The 21,780-nt window shown below is 44.2% G+C and overlaps 1 protein-coding gene across 2 annotated transcripts in view; it reads right to left on the bottom strand.

The window, feature by feature from the left end:
- gpr153 (G protein-coupled receptor 153) overlaps positions 1 to 21,780 on the bottom strand; it is a 108,974-nt gene that overhangs the window by 72,354 nt on the left and 14,840 nt on the right. For both annotated transcript variants that reach the window (XM_084389626.1, XM_084389625.1), the window contains exon 2: positions 6,058 to 6,643. In XM_084389626.1, coding sequence (XP_084245752.1) covers positions 6,058 to 6,410 — 353 coding nt within the window. In that variant the 5' untranslated portion in view covers positions 6,411 to 6,643. The remainder of the gene's footprint in view (positions 1 to 6,057; positions 6,644 to 21,780) is intronic.

The raw sequence follows: 21,780 nt of genomic DNA, 5'->3' as shown, positions 1-21,780 counted from the left end.
AGATTTTCTGACAGAGTGGAAGAATCTGCCGAATATATCTCCATGGGTCCTGCAGATAATAGAGAAAGGTTACAGAATCCAGTTTGGTTCTCCTCCACCTCGTTACAATGGGGTGCTACTCACGTTAGTACATCCCGAGCAGGCTCTGGTAATGGAGCAGGAAGTAAACTAAGCAAAAAAAAGAAACGTCCCTTTTTCAGGACTGTGTATTTCAACAATAATGTTGTAAAAATCCAAATAACTTTACAGATCTTCATTGTAAAGGGTTTAAACAATGTTTTCCATGCATGTTCAATTAACCATAATCAATTAATTAACATGCACCTGTGGAATGGTCGTTAAGACCTTAACAGCTTACAGAGAGTAGGCATTTAAGGTCACAGTTCTAAAAACGCAGGACACTAAAGAGACTTGTCTACCGACTGTGAAAAACACCCAAAGAAAGATGCCCAGGGTCCCTGCTCATCTGCGTGAACGTGCATTAGGCATGCTGCAGGGAGGCATGACGACTGCTGATGTGGCTAGGGCAATAAATTGCCATGTCCGCACTGTGAGACGCCTAAGACAGCGCTACAGGGAGACAGGAAGGACAGCTGATCATCCTCGCAGTGGAAGACCACGTGTAACAATACCTGCACAGGATCGGTACATCCGAATAGCACACCTGCGTGACAGGTACAGGATGGCCACAACAACTGCCCGAGTCACACCAGGAACACACAATCCCTCCATCAGTGCTCAGACTGTCCGCAATAGGCTGAGAGAGGCTGGACTGAGGGCTTGTAGGCCTGTTGTAAGGCAGGTCCTTACCAGACATCACCAGCAACAACGCCGCCTATGGGCACAAATCCACCTTCGCTGGACCAGACAGGAGTGGCAAAAAGTGCTCTTCACTGATGAGTCACGGTTTTGTCTCACCAGGGGTGATGGACAGATTCGTGTTTATCGTCGAAGGAATGAGCGTTAAAACAGAGACCTGTACCCTGGAGCGGGATCGATTTGGAGGTGGGGGGTCCGTCATGGTCTGGGGCGGTATATCACATCACCATCGGACTGAGCTTGTTGTCATTGCAGGCAATCTCAATGCCTTGCGGTACAGGGAAGACCGCATGTGGTACCTCCCTCATGTGGTACCCTTTATGCATGCTCATCCGGACATGATCCTCCAGCAGGACAATGCCACCAGCCATACTGCTCGTTCTGTTCGTGAGTTTCTGCATGACAGCAATGTCAGTGTTCTGCCATGGCCAGCGAAGAGCCCGGATCTCAATCCCATTGAGCATGTCTGGGACCTGTTGGATCGCAGGGTGAGGGCTAGGGCCATTCCCCCCAGAAATGTCCAGGAACTTGCAAGTGCCTTGGTGGAAGAGTGGGGTAACATCTCACAGCAAGAACTGACAAATCTGGTCCAGTCCATGAGGTGGAGATGCACTGCAGTACTTCAAGCAGCTGGTGGCCACACCAGATACTGACTGGTACTTTTGATTTTGAGCCTCCCTTCATTCAGGAACACATTATTCTATTTCTGTTAGTCACATGTCTGTGAAACATTTTTAGTTTATGTCTTATGGTGTTGACTCTTTTAGTGTTCATATAAATATTTACACACATTAAGTTTACTGAAAGTAAAAACAGTTGAAAGTCAGAGGACGTTTCTTTTTTTGCTGAGTTTAGAATCTCTATTAGCGAAAGGAGCTGTAGAGCAGGTGTACTCGCCCGACAGAGAATCAAGGTTTTACAGCAGCTAATTTATTGTTCCAAAAAAGGATGGGGGATTGCGTCCCATTTTAGATCTTCGTCTGTTGAATCGTGCAGTAATGCAACTCAAGTTCAAGATTCTCACACTCAAACAGATCGTGACCCAAATCAGATCCGAGGACTGGTTTGTCACGATAGATTTAAAAGACGCTTAGTTCCATGTCTCCATCCTCCCTCAACACAAGAAGTGTTTTCTTTTGGGGGCAAAGAATACCAATATCGGGTGCTTCCATTCGGTCTAGCTCTATCACCCCGCACATTCACAAAGTGCGTCTCCCCGAGGGGAAACCCACTTCGTACGATCAAGATCACACAGCGGTGTCTCCGCGCCTTGGTTATATGGAGGAAACACTGGTTCCTATCCCAGGGTCCGGTGTTGGGAGCTCCTTGCCATCGAGTTGCTATCTCGACAGATGCTTCCCTCACCGGCTGGGGAGCGGTAATGGAAGGCCGCTCAGCCCAGGGTCTGTGGAGGAGTCATCATCTTTCTTGGCACATAAACTGCCTGGAGATGATGGCAGTCTTCAATGCATTGAGACATTTCCTCCCAGACCTGTGGGGCCATCATGTGCTCATCCGTACAGACAACACATCTGTGGTCTCTTATAGGGATGCAGACATTTCCTCCCAGACCTGTGGGGCCATCATGTGCTCATCCGTACAGACAACACATCTGTGGTCTCTTATAGGGATGCACCGATACCGATACCAGTATCGGTATTGGGCCCGATTCCAAGCTCATGTACTTGTACTCGTACTCGTAAAAATACCCTGATACCAAAGACCGATACCTCACGTGACATGACTGACAGAACGTTCCAGTGCACACAGAGACACCAGCCGCAGCAGACACAATGTCAGCCTCAGCAGTGTGGAAATATTTCAAAATCAATGATGACGACCCACGCATGGCAATCTGCTCGCTTTGTTCTGCATTAATATCGAGAGGAGGTACAAAAGCCAGTACATATAATACAAGTAACTTGATAAAACATCTGAAATTGAAACACAAAAGTGAGCACGGCGAATTTGCCACTAGCAGTAGCACTCGGCAACCAACTTTGCAGAAAACCTTAGCAAGACGAGAGAAAATGTCAAGAGATACCCCAAGAGCAATAAAAATAACAGAGATGCTTACCCAATTCATTGTTCTTGATGATCAACCACTCTCAGTTGTTGATAATGTGGGTTTTCGTCGCCTTGTTAATGTCTTGGAGCCGAAATATGAGATTCCCAGTCACCGTTATGTCACAGAGGTCGTATTACCACAGATACACGACGACGTGAAAAAGCACATCACCAGCTTGTTGCATGACATAAAAGCGATTAGCTTTACCACTGACATTTGGAGTTGTAGTGTAAATCCAGTGTATCTCATCAGCTTAACGGCACAATGGATAGATGGCGATTTCAATCTACAACAAATCATGCTCCATGCAAAACAATTCCGAGGCTCGCACACCGGTCAAGCGATCGCAAGCATATTTGAGGAAATGCTTGCGACTTGGAAAATTTCCAAAAGTTCTGTACATGTTGTGGTCCGTGACAATGCCAGAAACATGATAAAGGGCATGGAGGAGTTTCTAGTCTTCCATGTGTGGCACATACGCTGCAGCTGGCTGTCACGGAGGGTCTGCTATCACAGCGCAGCATTGCTGATGCCGTGGGAGTCAGGCGCAAAATAGTCGGCCACTTTAAACATTCCAACCTGGCATACTCTCGGCTTCAGGACATCCAGATACAGCACGGTCAGCCCATTAAAAGACTCCAACAAGACGTGCAGACTCGTTGGAATAGCACATTCTATATGGTGCAGTCTTTGATTGAGCAGAAACGGGCCATTGGTGTGTATGTGTCTGAAAACGAGCTCCCTGCAACACTAACAGCAAACCAGTGGAATATTATGGAGAAGATGCTAAATGTCTTGGCTCCCTTTGAAGAAATGACTCGTCAAGTGAGTTCTTCAGATGCTTTAGCCTCAGATGTAATTCCTGCTGTTACTGTGCTACAGAGACTGTTATTGAAACATATGGATGAGGACCAAGGTATCAAAACAATGAAGAGCACTTTGCTTGCTGCTTTGCAGAAGCGCTTCTCCAACATTGAACAAAACACGCTTTACTGCATAAAAAGACGTTACTCGATCCAAGGTAAAAATTTTTTTTTTTATAATTTAAATTATAATAAATACGTTTTTTAGGTATTCATTATGTCCTTGAAGTTCATTAGTCTCATTTTGTTGTTCTTAGAAAATTGCCACATAAAAACGAGAAACCCCCCCCACCCCCAGTACAACAGGCATCGGTATCGGCGAGTACCAGGAAAAAAATATCTGTACGTCCCTAAGGTGCCAGCCAATATTCCGAGGCCTATTGTGCTGCAGGCTTTCTGCCCTCCTCCGTTTACCTCTTCGGGCCAGGAAAAACTGAATCTCTTGTGTCCAGTGCGAGCACTTATGTCCACAGGGCTGCCCCGTGGAGAAAATCTGATCAGTTATTTGTCTGCTTTGGATCACCTAAGAAAGATATTCCAGCCTCTAAGCAAACAATCAGTAAGTGGATAGTTGAGGCTATCTCTCTTGCCTATGAGTCCTCTGGCCAGCCGTGCCCTTTGGTGGTCAGAGCTCATTCTACTAGGGGTATGGCGGCCTCTAAAGCCTTATTATCTGGGGTTTCCCTTCAGGAGGTTTGTGATGCAGCAGGTTGGTCCTCGCCGCTCACATTCGTGAGGTTTTATTATAGCCTGGACCTGGTTGCTGCCCCAGGCTCTCAGGTGCTTTTTTCTTAGATTGCCGACAGTTTCTTATACAGGCAATTGTAAGTCTGGCATATTGGGTATTCTCGTTCCCAAGGTGTCGTCGACGCAGCGCGAGTTCCCTCGAAAGCGAGCGTCTCAGGTTACGACTGTAACCCTACTTCCCTGAGAAGGGAATTGCGGTTTGAGGGGAGTGGTTAAGTGTTTTCAACCCAAGCCGTCAAACTGACGTCATCAGAAAAGGAACGCCATTCCAGACCAGAAGTAACTTTTCAGAATTTGATCTTTACCACGGCAAACAATTTTTTTCTGTGTATTAACTTGCTCAGATTAATTGTTCACCACAAGACTAGTAATATGCTAACAAAGTAAATAGGGTCAAATTTGATTTCATGTCGACTTGAAACAACTCTCAACAACAATTTGCTTTGACCTCCATATGAAAAACATTGCAAATAACATAATTGAAGGAAGGATTTTACCATTTCTTAACTTGCATGAATATCTAATTGTGGCAAGGGGGGCGTGGTCTAGCGAAGTCTGTGACAGGAGAAAGGATCGGGAGACATGTAAGTGGGTCAAGTGCAAATGACAAACACCTGTGTCTTGTTTCAGTGATTGGCGTGGAGAGACCGCATATAAGCAACGGGGAAACATCATTCGAGAGAGAGACAACTGGGAGACTTGTGGGTGAGCGCGCGTGAAGCAGCACGTGAAGCAGCACGTGAAGCAGCACGTGAAGCAGCACAGAGAAAAGACTGTGACGAGAGAGAGAGAGCGCAGAGTGCGGGACGTCTTGAGTGAATTAACCCTTTGTGGACTGAGTTTATGTTGCAGCGCTGTGTGCGCACCTTTTCTTTGTACTTTTATTTTGTTTTAGGAATAAAACCCACAGTCTCCCAAGCCGACCCTGTCCTCTTCCTTCCCTACATATTGAACCGTACTACACTAATGTTATTTAGATATTTACATTGGCATAATTGAATGGAATATGATTCATACTTCCGGTTTCAGGCTTAAGCCTAGTCCAAGACTATGCATGTTTGAGCCTTTTTACTGAAAGCAAATTGCTCTGACATATAATATGTTTCTGCCATTGTTTTGTCTCAAGATGCACACTTGTAAAGTTTCACACTGGACCTCCTTCAGGTAGTCTCGAGTTCGGGTCCGCATGACAGCTTTCACGTTAGCAATTTTGTTTTATGTGAACTGTGCCCCGTTTTGAACTAAACTGCCAGTGTGAAAGAACCCTAAGACATGTTAATAAAAGGTACTTAAATGCCCTAATTCAACTAAGGTCTAATCCTGGCTTAATCTAAGCTTTGTCTGTGAAACCAGGCCAGTGTTCTATCAGTTTTATTTATCTTATAAACTCCAAGGTAATTTTAAGTTTACTTCTGGTACACATAGATTACCTAAATTTTCAAAGCACAAAAAAACAAAAATAGGTAGGCATTTTCAAAATGTAAGAATTTAGCACTGTAAATGATAATTAAAATCCAATTCTTGTGTCAACAAAGGTCAGGTCAAGTTTCTTTCACTTACCTATAATTGACAGGCCAGCGAACCATCCACATGCGGTGGTAGGACAGGGAGGTGACTGAGAAACAGGTGACCAGGGTAAGGGTGTAGAATGTGGAGACAAAGACCTTGCAGAGTCCTTCATTCCACTCATAGTTGGAGTGTTGTCGGCGTAGCTGAATGACACAGTACATGGTGATGGGGATGCCCATGTTGAGAATGTGCGTGCCAGCCAGTGTGCAGATAAGGAATTCCAATGGCTTCCACTTCTTCTGCTTAGCGCTCACACTCAGGATTCCCCAGGCATTGGCCAGGATGGACACTCCCGAGCAGACCAGCCAGGCCAGTGCATTAGTGCTGATGACCTCATCGTTCATGATGGAGCAGCCTGCTGGTGAGAGCTGGTGGGGGGTGGAATGGTGAAAGGTATGGGTGCAGCCGCTGGCATAGGCAGGTGCCAGGCCCGAACAGGCATTCCTACAGGGACGGGCAGTCCTTCCTCTGCATGTGCTGAGAGGATAGGGCGAGGGGCATAGCAGCGTGAAGAGGCACTGGGGTTAGGCAGAGAAGGAGAACGTGCACTGAGAGCCAGTCCAGTGCTCTAACAATCCTACAAAAGAAAAGACAAGACAGGTCTTGAAAAGACAAACAAGACAAGAATGGAGGGAAAAGAAGAGACAGAGAAGATGGAGGCATTCAATTGAACTAGATTTAGGCTTTCTACACCTATTGACCAATAATTTACTATGACTTTTCCAGTCATTCATGGTTTTTACAATTCTTTCATAGAGATTGCTGGGCCAGATAACATTTGTATTTTAGTAATCCAGTGGTTCTCAATTCCAGTCCTGGCGACCCACCTTTATGCACATTATGAGTCTGAAAACTTAAAAATGCTGCTTTCAGAGGATGCATAACAAGGTAGAAATCCACCCAATCAGTATGAGCAGAGGCCTATAAATCATCTATGTTCCTGGATAGTTTTTTCTGCATCCCTCCTCCACCCCGTCTCCTCACAAGGACATACACTTGATCTAGTGTAATCGCATGGTTTTTCCCTCTGTGACCTTGAGGTGTGTGAAAATGGTTTCTCTGATCATAAGACTGTTATGTTTACTGTTCCTTGTGTATCTAATGCTTCTAATCCTATTGCATATGCTCTGCTAATTACTTATACCACCAGAAATGCCTTTTCATTAGCGTTCTGTGAAGCCACTCTATCTATGGAGTGCTGAGGAGCTCCTATATAGGGTTAATTCCATGTGTGTAATTGTCTTATACTCAGTTGCACCTTTAAAGACTCTACAACATAAACCCAGGTCTGAGCCCTGCTTAGATGACACCATACTTAGGCTAAATGGAAAAAGGACAAACTCCAGGTCCCTTTTGACATGCTAAGAGATTTGTTATCCCTATATCAGAGACCAGTGAAAGCAGCGAAATTGTATTTGGTTACTAACGTAACCTCGGTTCCCTGAGAATAGGGAACGAGTGTTGCGTCTAGCTAGACGCTATGGGAAAACTCCTTATATCGAGAATATTGAAGCCTTTATTTTAAAACGCAGTGCAGCTGCACAGCAAGCATAGAGCAGAGCGTCTAGCAACTGCACATCCTATGGCGAGGAGGCTGAGACACGCGAACCAATCAGGGCGCTTTGCAATCCTCGCTTTGCGAGGATTTGTTTGGTTGTAAGCATCCTGAACGGTCGCCTGACGAGGGCTCTGTTCAGGTGTCTGAGATCCAAAATCGGCTTGAGGCTGCCGTCCTTCCTCGGGAGGAGAAAGTAGCGGCTGTAGAGCCTGACTCGCTTAGAGGCGAGGAGATGTTCTCGACAGCTCCCTTCTTTAGAAGTTTTGACACTTTGGTGCGAAGGATGTGTGCTACACTGCCTTTCACCAAGGTCTCTATCACTGCGCAAAAGCGCGGGGGCCTGCGAGTGAACTGGAGCAAGTATCTCCAGTTTTACTGTGTTGATAACCCAGTCTGATATCCCGGGGATGGCCCGGGAGGCTAGGGTCTGTATGCATGACGCGAGCAGGGCAGCGTTTATTATCAGCGGTGCAAGCTTTGTAGCGGGTTTTGCGACTGATGTATGAACAATACGAGCCGCCTGAACTGAAAGGGGGGCTGCTATTGATACACTCTTTATTCGCTCTGACTGAGCTGCCGTAATGAGGCTCGATTTTCATGAGAGTGTTTATTGCTGTGGAACAGTTAGTGAGAGGCATTTGCAACAACGCTCTCGGAAATTTGCTCTTACAGCAGGTGTCGCGGCGGCGAAATCGCTGAAAAGCTTTGAAAAGTATATAGGCTTCTCTCGCCGGATAGCTGCAAGTTAACGGCGATTTCAGGGAGGCAGTGCCGGTCCTCTGAATCTGCTTAGCTGGCAGGTCGCTCGTTCCGCTGCAAGGTGCACTTCGACGGCGAGATCTCTGGAGAAGTCAACGATGTGAAGTTTCGCTGAAGGAGATTAAATCTGACTCTATGGCGAACTGTCCGGGCTTATATAGTCATAAGCCACGCCCCTTCTGGCAGGCTTGGATGCGCTCTGGCACAAAGCGCCCTGATTGGTTCGCGTCTCAGCCTCCTCGCCATAGGATGTGCAGTTGCTGCAGCACAGCCAGTGGCAAGCTAGACGCTCTGCTCTATGCTCGCTGTGCAGCTGCACTGTTTTAAAATAAAGGCTTCAATATTCTCGAGAAAAGGAGTTTTCCCATAGCGTCTAGCTAGACGCAACACGAAGTGACCATTCTCGAAAGGGAATTTTTTTTTCAGAAATCATAACATAGAACTGTCATTGACCGAAAACTCTTTTCAATATCATTAATGCTACAATCAACCCTTCTGTCTGCTTGTTCCCTGATGTGTCCTCATCTATGTGTGAAGACTTTCTTAAATTCTTTGTCAACAAAATAAGGGATATAAGATTGGGGATGATTCCCTTTTCCTCAGATCCCTCTACTTCCCCTGTTTGCACTGCTGTTTTAGTAATTTCAAATCCATTTCTGGCACTTATCTTCAAGAAATAACTTAAGCCTTCGGGATCCTCTATTTATATTATTGCTCCATTTCCTTGAATATTTTTTTTATGTACTGTAGTTGGGCCGCATCTCCTGATAAATAGCTGTTTAGAAACTGGTATTGTACCTGATTTTTTTTAAACATGCAACAGTCTACCTCTTGCTTAAAAAACAGAACCTAGATTCCATAGTGTTAGCCAATTTTAGACCCATCTCCAATTTGTCTTTTATTACAAGGATTCTGGAGAAAACAATCCTCCAACAATTGCAAAATTTTTAGCTGATAATATGATTTTTCAATCTGGTTTTAGACCGGATCATCACTCTACTGAGACCGTACTTTTGAAGGTTTTACATTAATTCCTAGTTAAGTTCTGTAATGAAACTCTAGATGGCACAGGCTAATAGGTCCTTAACTCAAATGCTTGCAATCATATCATTCTCTATAGGGCACAGCTGATTGGCTCCTGCTGTATCAGTAGCCAAGGAGCTTGCGTACTCAACCTTCAAATACTTATTTAGCTTTTGCCTTAGCAGTGCAGCGCGCTTTCAGAAACCCTTCACCTTCCCCAGCTCCACCTGTATAGATCTGCTACGGGTAACTCATGTATGCTATATTGTGCAGCAGCAGCATGTCTTGCTCACAGCAGCGTGGCATGTACGTATTGACAGTAGGAAGTCCTGTACTTGCTCTGCAGCAGCAGTAATAACAGCAGCAGCATAGCAGATATATTTTGCAAAGACCAAATGTATCAATACTGTCATACCCATTACCATGCCAAATACTCTGAGAGTTGTCATGACAGAACTTGTGCTCTTAGATTTAAATGCTGTATTCAATACAGTAGACCACACTGTTCTTATTACCTGCCTGGAGCACTGTGCAAGCATTAAAGGTAGTGCCCTGGATCTTATTTTACAAACAGAAGTTCCTCAGTTAACATTGGAGAACACTTTACTAGTGATGCTCTTTTATCTTGTGGGGTTCCCCAGAGATTCATTTTGGCTCCCATTCCTTTTTCTTTATACATGCATATTTTTTAGAAAATATGGGTGGTCATTGCATTGTTATGCTGTTGACACCCAAATGTATTTGCCTTTAAAACAAAATTTGGATGGTCTGGACACTCTCATGGCCTGTTAGACAGATGTAAAGGCCTGGTTGTCTCTAAACTTCTTGAATTTAAATGATAGTAAAACAGAAATTATTGTATTCGGACCTTCAGATCCACTTAATGCTCCCAAATTAAACCTTGGTGGGCTGTCTTCTTGTGTGAAACCATGGGTTAAAAATAGGTGTTGTTTTTGATGAATCTCTGAAATTTGATAAGCAGATAAACTCGGTGGTCTTTTTTCAGCTTCGAATGTTAACAAATGTAAAGTCATTTCTTTCATTTAATTCTTTTTTTAAAAAAAGTAATCAATTTCAGTCATTACTATAAAGTAATCATATTTTTCACATTAGAATACTGATCAAAATAATTAGTAATTCCTTCTAAAGGATTTGGTAATACATGAGTCATTATTAGTGGGCTACCATGACCTTTACTTTAGAATTAATTATACATTATGCATTATTCACATTAATTATGAATCTAAATATAATAGTTCTTAGTAGTTCTCTGGGAGGTATAAAAAATAGTAGTTACTAATTAGTTAATAGTGAACTACCACATTTAACTGAGAACTATTACTTACTAATTTGTAAGCAGAGTTTCTTGTTAGTTAACAGTAGTTACTAGAATGTTAATAGTGCGTTACTCATTTGTTCCTGTGTAGTTTTTCATTAATGACAACTAAAGTTGTCACGGAATGGTTAAATAGTGAAGCGAGGATTCAAGTACAGGAATAAGGATATTTATTAGGTAATAAAAAACAAAACTACAAACAAACCCCCCCAAAATTATTGTTTCGATACCGATACCAAGTCAAGTATTGCGATTTCGATACTTTTTCGATACTTTTCCTGAAAAGAGAGAAACACTCTCAAATATCATTGCTGTGCTTTATTTTAAAACCGGACAACATTCTAATCATATAACACACTAATAACATATGAACAGCAGATATATTAAACATTTGAACAAAATATGAAATATCAAAATATACAAAATAAATTAGAGCAATGACATTCAAGGTAATTTTTTTTATAAATTTAGCAGCATTATCTCATTTATCATAAGAAACATAAGAGCTTTATCTTGATTCTGAACTTTGAATAAAAATATGAACAGCGATTATATTAAACAATGTTTAATATTGGTAACATATGATAAGCCTCATTGGTGATATATTTGACATGTGGGGAGAGAGTTGTGGAAGGCCTATACTTCATGTTAAACATAAATATATAGCCTAGCAGCAAAGACAACGTCGGCAGTGTTGACGGCAAAATAGGCTACAGAATAATTCGTTCTGTATTGAGAGGTGCAATATTTGAAAATCGATAATATTTATTTAAATTACATTTATATTGTATTTATGTCAAAACTTTCAAACATCAAAATGTCATATATTAATATGTATTCGTGTCAAAATGACATAGAAACATCTTTTCCTATTCTATTTTGCCTGGGAACGCTTCCAACACGCTTGCGTGACGCGTGAAAAATAGGCGTCGGTTCTATTTCTAGCATGCACGCGTTTTCCGCGCGTCTCGAGCTGCGCCCAGACGCGTGTGTCACGCAGGCAGTTAACATGGGAGCCGAAATAAAAACGGACACGACACGCAGCCAGTGTGTCGCCGGCCTTACAAATCTGGAACACGGTCATTCTTAGAAGTATCGATACTAATAAATTAAGGAATCGTGACGTTTTTAATTTCCGATTTACTTTTGAAGTATCGGTGCACCGTGCAACAGAGCAAGGTAGGCAACATACTTCCATATGTCACTCCTCGCGTCATCTTTTTCTACGAGTGGACCACTTGTGCTCGCACATGCAGCCATCTCGCTGTAGTGTTTTGTCACATGACACTGACAGCGGCAGGTTCTTTGCTGCGTGCGTCAGGAAAAAACACAGACGTCCATAGGGAGGCGTTTTTTTTTGTTTTTTTTTATCGATACTGATAAATTTAGGTATCGTGACGTTTTTAATTTCCGAGTATCGCGATACTTTTGAAGTATCGGTACACCGTGCAACACTAGTAGATACGCGAATTGAGTTTTCACGACGACGCTTTATCTGTAGAGTGGTAAAGGGATCCTCCATAGGGAGAGACTAGTTGGCACTTCAGCACTGCGTTGTCATCGGGTCCAGGCGAAGGTCCTTCATCAGATCTGGATACGGCCTGGATCCGGCAGGCTGCGGGAAAACCTCGGGATAAACAAAGACACTATAATTAGCGTAGATGCCATTCTTCTCATGATGTAACGAGTACATCAGGATTTATGGGAAGTGTTCCCGGTTCCAGCTGATCTAATCTATGCAGCCTAACATTTAATTATAGAAGTCTATAATGTATTATGTGAATGCTAGGTCAAAGAGATATGTCTTTAATCTAGCTTTGAACTGACAGAGTGTCTGCTTCCCGGACAATGTTAGGAAGACTGTTCCAAAGTTTTGGTGCTAAATAGGAAAAGGATCTACCGCCAGTAGTCGATTTTGATATTCTAGGTATTATCAACTGGCCGGAATTTTGAGATCGCAATAGACGTGAAGGACTATAATGTGTTAAGAGCTCGCTCAAGTACTGCGGAGCTAAACCATTTAGTGCTTTGTAAGTAATCAGCAATATTTTAAAATTGATGCAATGTTTAATAGGGAGCCAATGCAGTTTGACAGAACTGGGCTAATATGGTCATACTTCCTGGTTCTGGTAAGAACTCGAGCTGCTGCGTTTTGAACCAGCTGTAGTTTGTTTATTAAGCGTGCAGGGCAACCACCCAGTAGAGCATTACAATAATTTAGCCTTGAGGTCATGAATGCATGAACTAATTGTTCCGCATTTGTCAATGAGAGCATATGGCGTAATTTAGATATATTTTAAAGATGGAAAAATGTGGTTTTACAGATACTAGACACGTGACTTTCAAATGAAAGGACAAGGACTGATGTTGGTGAGGATCAGATTCAATTGAACAAACTAATAATATTGGAGTAACATAGCACTTCTGTGTTATTCACAGCCTTTTCCTTCTCCTTGCCCTTACCAAATCTGATAAGCACCAATCCATCTGCTTTTGTTGTGTCAACACAGAAGCAGCAAGCAATAATGACAACTGAGAATTTTTTTTTTGCTGTTTGTTTTTGCCAATAGATGCCTGTGACAAAACTAATATCATGCCAAAGTTTATGTATTATGAAGGGTAGAGTGGATTAAACATTAGGGGCTTTCACACCTTTCACATCAGTTCTAGAAACTTAGTTATAGGAACCAGCCACCAGGGTGGTTCCCAGAGAACGTAATGTTCCCCTAGGGCCATTTTGTGAAACTCTTACATAAGCCGCAGTTGTTGTGGTGACTTTTATTTTGACGGCGCAGTGGACCTTTATTTTGACGGTGCTGCGAACGCCAGAGCACACAGCGCTCCCATTCTTCTTTAGTTTACGATCTGTTTAACAGTCCTGTCTAATACGTTATTAGATAGAACTGTTATACAAAGAAAGTATACTGTATATGGAAAAGTATTAGCATTATATAGTATCGTGCTGTTGATGTCCAATGTCGCTAGCTGAGCAGAAATACATAATCATGTTTCGCTTGGTCCCCTCAAAGTTGCATTGGATTTTCTCTTTAGCGTAAAGATTAAGAGGGTCCATCTATCATTGTTTTCCATGTTCGTAGAGTTTGTGAAGTATATAGGCTATAATTACACTTTTTTTTTTTAAATGTCGGGTACTGGTGTTTCGCGCACATTCTGCCAATCAGCACACAATAACTTCACTGGTAGCTGCTATTTTGCTGGACTAGACCCTACTCTGAAGTAGGTTCCCCGTTCCCCCAAAAGGAGTTCCTAGAACTAAAATCGTTCCTAGTTCCTGCGGTGCGAACACGCCAAAAACCAGGTACTTCCGCCAATAGTTCTAGGAACTATGAAAAGGTTCATGCAAATATGTAGACATGACTAATCACACACATAAAATTATCATTACTTAAACTCAGAAAACTGATTAATAATCTCATAACAGGAAATGAATGATGAACCTTTTCTTTTTGTAACAAAATGACTTTTGTTTCAGAGAATAAAATAGAAATAAAATAGGAAGAATAGAAACGTTCCTCTTCAGTCGGTCTCTCGACGCCACGTCGGGGACGGGCAAATAGGAATCCCTAACAAAGGGCCACAACTGCTGTCCCATCCAGCGCCCTGTGCAAGCCTCTTGCCCCTTCTTGCCTGGAAGGACGATAGGAGAGGTCTTACACAAAATACATCTGTCACTGTTGTTCCGTGATAACCCATACAGTGAGATTTTTGGATAACACTGGGAAAGCATGTGTACCGTCCAAGGACCACACATGGAGTTCCGGACACGAGTGCCATAGGGTGCACCGTCTCTGAGTCAGAAGGTCCTTCCTCAGAGGAATGAGCCAGGGAGGGGCTGTCACGGGGATATGGGATGAGTTCTGGGCCAATAGGGAGCCACCAGAAGGACCTGCTCCTCTTCCTCCCTGACTTTGCACAGGGTCTGTGCAAGTAGGCTCACTGGGGGGAACCCGGGGCCAGCTGTGTGCCAGTGCGTCTGTGCCGAGTGTTCTCTCAGTCAGGGAGTAAAACAGCTGGCAGTGGGAGGTCTCTGAGGAGGCAAACGGGTCTTCCTGAGTCTCCCTGAACTCTCTCCAGATCAGCTGAACCACCTGGGGGTGGAGTCGCCATTCTCCCGGGAGCACAGCTCGTGATAGCTCGTTGACCACAAGGTTGAGCACCTGGGGACATACATGGCCGGAAGCGACCTCAGATGCTTCTGACTCCAGAGGAGGAGATGGCGGGCGAGTTGCGACATGCGACGGGAGCATAGACCACCATGCCGGTTGATGTACGCAACGGTTGCAGTGTTGTCTGTACGGACCAGCACGTCCCTGCCCTATAGAGGCCTCTTTAAGCAGTTCAGAGTGAGATGTACTGCTAGCAACTCGAGGCAGTTGATGTGCCAATCTCAAGAGTGTGCTAGTATGAGCCAGTCGTCGAGATAGTTGAGGATGCGAAAACCCTGTTCTCTCATGGGAACAAGGGCCCCCTCTGTGACTTTCGTGAAGACACAGGGAGACAGGGACAGCCCAAAGGGCAGGACCTGTACTGATATGCTCGACCCTCGAACGCAAAGTCTCGGGGATGGATGGTAGCCTGTGAAGGCTCCGATTCAAAACTCGCAGGTCCAAGATCGGTCGTAACCCACCGCTTTTCTTGGGTACAATGAAGTAGGGGCTGTAGTACCCTGACCTCATATCGGCTGGAGGGACCGGCTCTATCGCGTCCCCGCTCGCAAGACATAGGCATCGGCTGCTCTCACTGTAGTGGAGTGGATGGCACGAAACTTGGGGGGACGCCGGGCACACTGAATCGCATAGCCGAGCCTGATGGTCCGAACGAGCCAGCGGGACGGACTGGGGAGCTGTAACCAGGCTCGCAAAGAACGTACAAGCAGGACCACAGGGGCCGCACTCATACCCGCAGTGGGGCAGGGACACGGCTTGGGAGGCTCTCTCTCGGAGGCGACTCATCGCAGGGTCTGAGTGTGCTGTGCAACACTTACCTGGTTCCACAGGGCAGGGGGTGCAGGAGAAGGCTTGGTTGCGTTCTTGAACTGCACGCTGCAGTTAGATTTGCAGTTAGCAGATAGAAGAGGCAGATGAGAGTGGTGGCCCTCTTCAGACCCAGAGATAGAGGAACTGCTCTTTTTTTTTTTTTTTTTTTTTGAATTTGGGAACCACTGTGATTCCAGTGGCGGAACAGAATTTTGACTCAAAAGATTTGTTGCCCGGCAGTTCCAGCCATCTCCGGGTCACCCGTCTCAGGGGTGATTGTTTCACCAACCACTTATCAGCGACTGAGACTGGTGGTGTCATCCTCCTGTGGCGGACAGAGTACAGCAGGCTGTCAGGCTTTTTTTGCAGGGGATGATACCCTTGGCGACGAGTAGACTGAGGGGCGGCCGACGAGGCACTCTGGTGGTACGTAGGGGGAAGTGATTAAGTCTGCTGCTGACTGCAGAGAACTGCTGGGCCAGTCCTCAACAGTGTCGCCGAAAATGCCACCTTGTGAGATGGGAGCATCTAGAAAGCGTAGACGACCTCTCACACCTTGTGAGCGAGGGCCTGCGCTGTGACTTGATCATGGTCAGTCGACAAGCGCAACTCAACCCCGGCTCAGAACTACCCTCGTGCAATAAGAGTGCCTTGGCCTCACATGCAGGGCGGAGATGGCCTGCCAGAGGCACAGCCACCCCACCGTTAAGGGTAGTGAGAGAGGTGAAAACTTTTATGCAGAATTTGGCACTTTTGGTCTTCCATATTTTGGAACCAATACAGCTCCATACTGCTAAGTTTTCAATGCACATCCCGAGAAAGACCCGGGAAAGCATGGCTGTCAGCTCTGAATCTGATTCAGCATAAGCACACACATTATTACAGTGGGAAATCAGTATCATCCTCATTTCCAGAGCGAAACTGCCCATCTCTCCGATGCTGCAAACGACATCTGCCCTCAGCTGGAGCCCTAAATGAAACACTAGGTTCCCCAATGTATTTTATTTTTTTGAAGGACCAGCAATCCCATCCAGAAGCTGCACAGCTTGTGACGCGCTAGAGGGGGAGGGGCCCTAAGGGGCTGGTTCCCCGAAAGAGAAGCCCTCAGCTCTCAGATCACCCAAGCTATTCTATTGAAGTAGACCTCTCCTGGTGGCCACCAGTAAGGGCACTACAACGGAGAATAGACAAGGGGACTAAGTGCAGAGCGAGCGCTAGGTTGACGTGACAACCCACACTGCAGCCCGGCAGCTCGATGGTACACGGCACACTAAGGAGCGAGAGACCTGTACGGGTTATGCCCGGCGGAAGCTCTCGCTGATCTCCACAGTCTCCCAGAGTGTTGAACAGACCTGCAGCTGTGCTTTTACACACAAGCAGTGGCTGGCCAACAACAGAGGGGACTCAAGCTTTCCAGAGAAAAAAGAGTCGACCGGCGTGCCGACGTGCTCATGTTCCTATGCGAAAACATGAACCACCTACGAACACAGTCTCACATGTTTCCCAGGCATGCGAGACAGTGATCGTGGCCATCAGTGAGGACAGGAAACGACCGCATCCAGAAACACACGGGTGGAATGTCATCTTTAGAAAGACGCAACTCACACCCATGTTCTTGTACCATGTACTCTTACCAGCTGTAATAACAGCTTTTTAGCGCTCACTGAACGCACCGTCACACCAACTCCAATGAGGAGAAAGCGTCTTCCTTAAGAACTGGCTCTTTTAGATAACACTGCTTGCAGATTAGAGACAGAACAAACAAACCTCTCGGCTCCTCAGCGAAAAGCTGAAGATGCGATGCACCTGCTGCTCATTATATGCGCATGCTGCAATTATCGCATGTCAATGTGCATTTGCTCGTTTTAGTTACACTCGAAGTAGATTGGCCTCTCTAGCGAGATTCCACATCCTACGCAGTTTTCCCTTAATAAATCCCAATTCTAAATGTAGCACAGCTTTTGCGGCTTCATGTCACGCCCATAGTTGCCCATAAATAGTCTGTGAAACGCCCACAAGTTAATATTCATCGATTGCGAAATCATGGCAAACACAGAGAGGAAAACCAAGAAACGTAACTTCACTCAATGTGAAGTAGAAATTATCGTTGGCGAGGTGGAAAAGAGGAGTAAAATGTTGTTTGGAGGGCACAGTGTGGGCATTACTAATGCCAAAAAGGCACTTGAGTGGCAAAAGGTTGCAGACGCCGTTAATGCTGCAGCCTCACAACCTCGGACCGTGGCCGAAATAAAAAAGAAATGGTCGGACATCAAAGTCGATGCAAAAAAGAGTCTAGCGCTCCATTGCCAGAGTGTGTCTGCCACGGGTGGGGGAAAGGGGACACCGGAGACACCATTACGCATTGTGATGGCATCATGGCATTTTATTACCATCCATTTGATTGCATCTGACAAGCTACAGATGTGTTATGAGGATGAATTGCATAACATGCCAATATTATTGCAGAACATATTTCACTTTTCTTTTTGCAAATATGTGTTAATTTGCATTTCTGTTGTAATCTTCGTTTGATTTTGTTTGTTTTACACTGCAGATCGACCAAACGGGTGTTCGTGTAGGCTGTTAATTGTAAGACTTGCTTTGTGAAGTCTTCATGTTATTTATGAGAGGCAGTATTGCCATTTCTTTTACACAACGGTCTACAGTTTCACACACTTTCACACACTTTCACGTGTTTCTTCCATCTGCCGACGGTGTCGCCATTTCTCATTTCACCCGTTTTTGTGCGTACGCCTGGGTCAGAGTTTGCCTGAAGGACCGCACATTTTCCCATCAAGTTTGCTTTTTATAAATACCAATTATTGCGTAGAGAGCGGTGTACGCCTTCTTTTGTGCGTACGCAATGTTTATAAATGAGGCCCCTGGTCAAGTGAAAGTTCATTGTTGTTTTTATTGGCTGGATAACAGATAAGTGAGGGCTGAGTGTAGTTGATCGACATTGGTACCCAATAATTTATATTTGGGGCCCTATCTTGCACCCAGCGCAATTGACTTTGTACACTGACGCATGTATCATTCCTATTTTGCACCCGACGCACAGCAGACTTCTCCTTCCACAGACGCACATCGGTAAATTAGGGAATGAACTTGCGCTTCCGGGGGCGGTTCAGCGAAAAGTGGAGGCGTGTTCCGGCGCAAATGTTCCCTGGTGCTATTTGCAGTTCCAGAAAACAATTCCGCCACAGACCAGGAAAAACCTAGCCTAAAGTCAGTGGCGCGTTATTCAGATGCTATTTTAAGGCCGCGTGCTTGGCCATAATGTAGCGTGAGCACAACGCGCATTCACTTTGCTTCTCTCATCTACACAGACCTGGCAAATCTGCCGTTATAATAGCAATCCACAAGCAATACATAGCAATAGGAACAAGCACGCCTGCTTTTAAAGGGAATGTAAGATGACGCTCTGATTGATTTATTTCACGTTACGCCCAAACCACACCTATGAGTAATGTAGCTACTTCAGACCAACCCATTTTAGATTTGCATCGGGTGCAAGAGTCATTTATCCCGCCAGTATAATAGCAACAGCGCACGAGATCCGGCCACAAAGTTACTTGCGTTTCTCGTTTGATACTTGAGTTTCAGATTGTTAAAATAGGGCCTTTGGTATCCATGTGTGGGGGGTGTGGGTTTAACTAATTTCTTGCATTTTGCACACTTTAGTTCCAAAGTTATCATATGTGAACCTCTTTGGTGGTCGTCGTTGTCGTGCTCCAGATGGTTCCTCTACAGCAGTGTTATTCAAACGGCGGGCCACGGTACAGATCCGGACCAAGGCTTGGTTCCATCTGGATCACAGGACATAATTGCGCCATTTTACCGTTGCTACAGATTAAAGTGAGCAGCGTGTCAAAACAACAGAACTGCACATTTCAAACCACTGGCAATCTATCCAGGCCCACCAAATTCTGCCCAGGAGCATAGACATAAATATGTAGTAACACAACTCTAAGAAGCCAGGACATAAACAAGACTTGCCTCAGTCAATGTCAAAGTACACGAGTCAACTATCCAAAAGAGAACGCACAGCTTTGCCCTATATGTTAGATAATTATGGAAGAATCCACTGCCGTCAAAGCAGAATACAATACAGATGCAAAGATGGAGGCTACTAGAACAGTCTTCTATGAAGTGACTAAATAAAAGTAAAGCACTACAAGAAAGAAAAGTTTAAATAAATGTATTGTTTTGTTTTGTTTTATTTCTCTGCACTCTCACTGTACATCATTTATTTTTATGGCAAAGAATTGTTGTAATTGTTTAAACTAAAGGCACTTTCTCCTGAACTGCAAAACTCTATAATTAAATAATGCAGATATATCAAGTCTGTGATCTAGTGGCTCCAACAATGCACTTGTGCTAAAGTGGATGGGATGACATTGAAAATAATTAGTTTATCCTGCATTCCCACCTTCTCCCATTCTTTCTTGTCTTTTACTATGCCTTTAAGTTAATGTGGAAAAAGGGCCAATAAGACATTACAGAAGAAAGAAATCATTCAGTGGTACGTTTTCCAAAAGCATCTTTAGCCAACTACAGTCGCAAGTTCCGTTGAACTCTGTTGGTAATGACGGAAATGAAAGCTTTAGCGTAAGTTCTGCCGGGAAGACTCAATTGTTACGTCACTTATTACCTTCTCATCTATCCAATTGTGTTCTAATATTTGTAGTATAAAAGATTGGTACTTACACATGTCTGAGTTCGCAGATGCTGACGTTTTCATTCACCTCAATCCTCCCCACCACCACCAGGATGGTTCCTTCCCCTCCATCCTCCCCACCACCACCAGGATGGTCCCTTCCCCTCCATCCTCCCCACCACCACCAGGATGGTCCCTTCCCATACCTCCCAGGGGGTCGGCTGCGCCCCTGCCTTCGTCTCCAGGCAGGAAATGCAGATTCCGTACCCTCGGATTTAGAGCTACGGACGGGGCCATAATCATAATATTTGCTTACTGGGCTGTTAATAAATGTACTGGCAAATTGTATGGTTATTTCTCAAAATATCTTCTTTTGTGTTCCAAAATAATTTTAATGTTGTTTTGTGTGAACTATCCCTTCATGTCAGTATGGTCCAGTGGAATCAGAGGAATATTTCCAGCATCTTGTTGAATCTATCCCATAAAGAATTAGGGAAGTTCTGAAGACAAAAGAAGGGGGTCCGACCCGGTAATAGCAAGGTGTACCTAATAAAGTGGCTTGTGTGTGTATGTATGTGTGTGTGTGTGTGTGTGTGTGTGTGTGTGTGTGTGTGTGTGTGTGTGTGTGTGTGTGTGTGTGTGTGTGTGTGTGTGTGTGTGTGTGTGTGTGTGTGTGTGTGTGTGTGTGTGTGTGTGTTTGTGTGTGTGCATTTAAAGCAATCAAACTCTAGTAAAACTAGTAAAAAATTTAGCAATTACCTATGATTTTCAACTTGCACTATACTACTGACACTATACTATAGTCACTATACTATACTACTATACTACTGACTATATTTGCACAATAAACTTGCACTATGTTACTCTACCCTACAAAAACAATTAATATTCAAGTTACATTTATTTCACATTACCATTATTTAATTTGTTCTCCCTGTTTCCACCATAGAATACAAATCCAGAGGTCACTAGAACCTGTTCAGCTCCAAGTCTGGGTCCATCTCTATATCCCACTCCCATCTCATCTGTGTTGTTGAGCGAGAACTGCAAACTACAGCCTCAGCCAGACACTTTACTGCCCTCTAACTGCATCAACTTCAAACACTACAAACTAATCATTACAACAACAATGTAATCACTATCCAATATTTAAACTTCACCCTTACTAACAAATGAACGGAATAATTTAATTTATTCATTGAGCATACAACTTGTATTCAATGAAAACATACAAATTATGTAACAAGACAATATTGAGCATTTGTACATTCTTTGTAATGCCAGAGGAGGATGGGCTCCCCTAGATGGATCTGGAATGGAGATCTCCAGATTTTTTTCCCCCTCCACACCCTATAAATATTAGACAATGTTTTTTTCTTTG

This window comes from Rutilus rutilus (assembly GCF_951802725.1).
Source record: "Rutilus rutilus genome assembly, chromosome: 19".
NCBI classification, from domain to species: Eukaryota; Metazoa; Chordata; class Actinopteri; order Cypriniformes; family Leuciscidae; genus Rutilus; species Rutilus rutilus.
Note: the sequence above shows the minus strand (reverse complement) of the source record. Positions and strands in the feature narration are given on the sequence as shown.